Raw genomic sequence first — 3280 nt, forward strand, 5'->3', positions numbered from 1 at the left:
GCGAGTTGCGTCCTTACATTGGTCTTCTCACTTACTACAACAAGTTTCTTCCCAACATGGCTAGCCTGCTCGCTCCGCTCTACGACCTGCTAAGTAAGGATTCCCGCTGGGTATGGGGCCCGAAACAGCAGTAAGCGTTTGACAAGTCGAAGCTCGCACTGCAGCAAGCCAAGATGCTTACGCATTTTGATCCCACCAAGCCACTGCGGCTCGAGTGTGACGCGTCGCCGTACGGCATAGGAGCGGTGCTCTCTCATCGAGTCGGAAGCATCGACAAGCCGATTGGGTTCCGCTCGCGAAGGCTATGTTTAAGGCGGAACGAAATTCGCAACTCGAGCGAGAGGCGTTGGCGTTGGTGTTTGGGGTTACAAAGTTTCGGGACTACCTGCTTGGGCGATCTTTTATACTTGTTACAGATCACAAGCCATTGGTGGGTTTGTTCCGAGAAGACCGCCCCACCCCACTCATGGCCGCGGCCCGGATCCAGCGTTGGGCTTTGCTGCTGGGAGCCCATCAGTACAAGATCGAGTACAAGCCCGGGCCTGACAACCAAAACGCGGACGCCCTCAGTCGACTTCCGTTGAACACCCCGGAGGAAGTCGCCGTGGAGCTTCCAGAGTACGTGCATTCGTTGCAACAATTTGACAACACGCATCTTTCGTCACAGGTGCTCCGGCAGATGACTTCCAAGGACGAGCTACTCCAGGCAGTTCGAACTTTCATACTCAACGGCTGGCGACGTGACCGGAAAGGATCCGATCCGCGCTTGCAACCGTATCTGTCAAGGAAGTTGGAGCTGACGGTGGTTCATGGTCTCGTGTATTGGGGCCATCGAGTCATCGTGCCGGCTGCTGCACGGGAACAGATGCTGGAACTGCTCCACGAGACTCACCAGGGGGCCTGTGCAATGAAGGCGGTCGCTCGCACGAGTGTCTGTTGGCCACGTTTGGGTAGTGACATCGAACAAATGGCGAGAAATTGTCCCTCGTGTGTACAATTTCGGCCTATGCCGCCGGAGAAGCCACCTGTTAACTGGCCGATGACGCAGGAGATCTGGTCCCGGCTGCATGTTGATTTTGCAGGGTCACTGAACGGCATGATGATTTTGGTGGTGGTGGATTCGCACACCAAGTGGATAGAGGCAGTCACCATGACGCACGCCACGGCCGAGGCTACTATCACAGCGCTGCGCGAGATCTTCAGCCGGTTAGGTATACCTAGAACGGTGGTAAGCGACAATGGAACCCAGTTTACGTCCGAAGCATTTGCCAAGTTTCTGGCTGGAAACAACGTCAAACACTTACGTACGGCACCTTACCACCCGCCATCAAACGGTTTAGCCGAAAGGGCCGTTCGGACTATTAAGGACGGTTTAAAGAAGCTTCAGGTGGGCAGTCTACCTACGCGTTTAGCGAAGCTTCTTTTTAACTATCGAAGAACACCTCGTGAAGACGGACACTCCCCGTCCCAGCGGCTCTTGGGACGCCAAATTCGGTCGCGCCTAGACACCTGCCTTCCTCCGCCTGTGTCTTTCCCGTTCTGTACGCAGGAGGACAGCGAAAGTACGCCTGGCCCCGGTGACTCTGTCTGGGCACGCAATTTCGGCGAAGGAGGACGCTGGCTTCCAGGAACTGTAAAAGGAACCACGGGCTCCCGCATGGTCACAATCCAGACGGATGAAGGTGAGCTGCAGCGACATTTGGATCAAGTTCGCCCACGTCAGAGCCCAGCCAAAGTGACGAAGGCCTCTTCGAAACAAGCAGCGTCGCTGCAAGAAACAGCGTTGGTGCCTCCCGAGGAAAAAGCGGCGCTGGCGCATCCCGTTTCCGGTGAAGACAACCTGGTTCCGCAACTACGACGATCTCGCCGTAAGAAGAAACCAATAGACCGTTATTCACCTTAAGGGTGGAAGATTGTTGTATCCTGACGTTGCAAACTTGGATGTTTGATATCGTGACGTCAGTACTTCACGTGGTTTTTCCTTTCCTTGAGCCACCGCTATAAAAAGGCAAGGCTCACAAAATAAAGGGTTCACTATAACGGCGATCTGCGTGCTGTGTTGTTATCGTCCGGCCACCCTCAGTCCCCGCCGGCCCAGGCGGGATAGCACTCAGAAAAACATATTGCTAATCAACTTGGTGAATCCTACAAGCGCGTCTCGCAGAAGAGCATGTTGTTCTGAGTCCGATTCATTTATGTTAAGGACCACTCTCTCTCAAACTTTGCCGACGCATGACGTTAGCAAAACTAACCTCATATTAGAAAGTGAGTCTGGTTGTTTCCCAGGTTTCGGGAAACACAAAGGCCGCTGCGCTGGTATTTAATTCTCGGCGACAGAGCCGTCCGTAAAAACGTGAACACAATCTCCGTACAACCGGGCCAAGTGTTCAAATGCTATTATCCTCGCTTCAGCCACTGGTGTAACTCTCTCCGACCGAATGCCCGGGATGGCGAACTGACACTCCAAACTCTCGAAAGGCCACGGTAATTCCAAGTGATGTTGATTTTTCCGCAATTGCGGGAAGAGAGCGCTCAGCGTGTTGAGTGCGGCTTTGGTTGAGTGCGGCGTGTATGCGAGATTTCACCCTTAAACGGAGACGCCTGAGCAATGCCTTTCCGGCATCGGACTCTCCCAGCTGGACGAGCTGCAAGAGCAGCCGCTGAGACGCAATCAAGCGTAGCGGTGGAAAATTGAACTCCTCAAGGACATTTTTGTTCGCCGCCGCCGGGGAACTCTAGCGCCCTGTCGGTGCAGTGCTCCGAGGGAAACAACAGGTTGTAAAGAACCTGACTCAAGATGAGCGCCGAGTGGAGTATGAGCGTCTCCTGGGCGGCTCGTGCAGACCATTTGACTTCATCAACAACGCGGAGTGTACACCGATTGAGGCAAACTTGAAAAAAAAAATCGCTTTGGGTGCGGCGCGCAGTAATTCTAACGGATTACAAGCCAGCCTTATAACTTTTGCAGCTGGGATTTACCGTAGACAGAACTTGCCAACGCTCGTTACATCTCCTTCAGCGGCTAAATGAAAACGGTCTTAGTGTTCGCTTCCAGTGGGTTTCTTCCCACGTAGGAGTGCTTAGAAACGAAGCCGCGGAAAAGTTTGCCCGTGAAGCGACATCGTATACTCCTTTTCTGAAGGCCAGGGACATCATTACTGTTCCGCATGCGGACCAACTTCGTTATGGTAGTGTTCATGGATCGCCAATTTCTCTTCTTCAGAATTCGCATCAGCTTCTTCTGAGATCACAACGCTGAGCATTTGACTAACTGCGTGTT

General features: G+C 53.3%; 1 protein-coding gene across 1 annotated transcript; it reads left to right on the top strand.

Moving 5' to 3' along the window:
• Positions 1 to 466: 466 nt before the first annotated feature.
• Positions 467 to 1581, top strand: LOC144161659 (uncharacterized). The gene is made up of 3 exons (XM_077692288.1): positions 467 to 935; positions 1083 to 1211; positions 1550 to 1581. The coding sequence occupies exons 1-3, from the start codon at positions 467 to 469 to the stop codon at positions 1579 to 1581; spliced, it is 630 nt and encodes a 209-aa protein (XP_077548414.1).
• Positions 1582 to 3280: the final 1699 nt, after the last annotated feature.

Source organism: Haemaphysalis longicornis, unplaced genomic scaffold (genome assembly GCF_048455015.1).
Source record: "Haemaphysalis longicornis isolate Haplotype H1 unplaced genomic scaffold, Haemaphysalis longicornis Haplotype H1 scaffold_12, whole genome shotgun sequence".
Lineage (NCBI taxonomy): Eukaryota > Metazoa > Arthropoda > Arachnida > Ixodida > Ixodidae > Haemaphysalis > Haemaphysalis longicornis.

Coding starts and splice junctions, on each gene's coding strand:
- LOC144161659 (XM_077692288.1), top strand. CDS start 467: ATGGCCGCGGCCCGGATCCAGCGTTGGGCTTTGCTGCTGGGAGCCCAT. Junction 936..1,082: donor GGTCGCTCGCACGAGTGTCT/GTTGGCCACGTT, acceptor TTGATTTTGCAG/GGTCACTGAACGGCATGATG. Junction 1,212..1,549: donor CGAGATCTTCAGCCGGTTAG/GTATACCTAGAA, acceptor TTCTGTACGCAG/GAGGACAGCGAAAGTACGCC.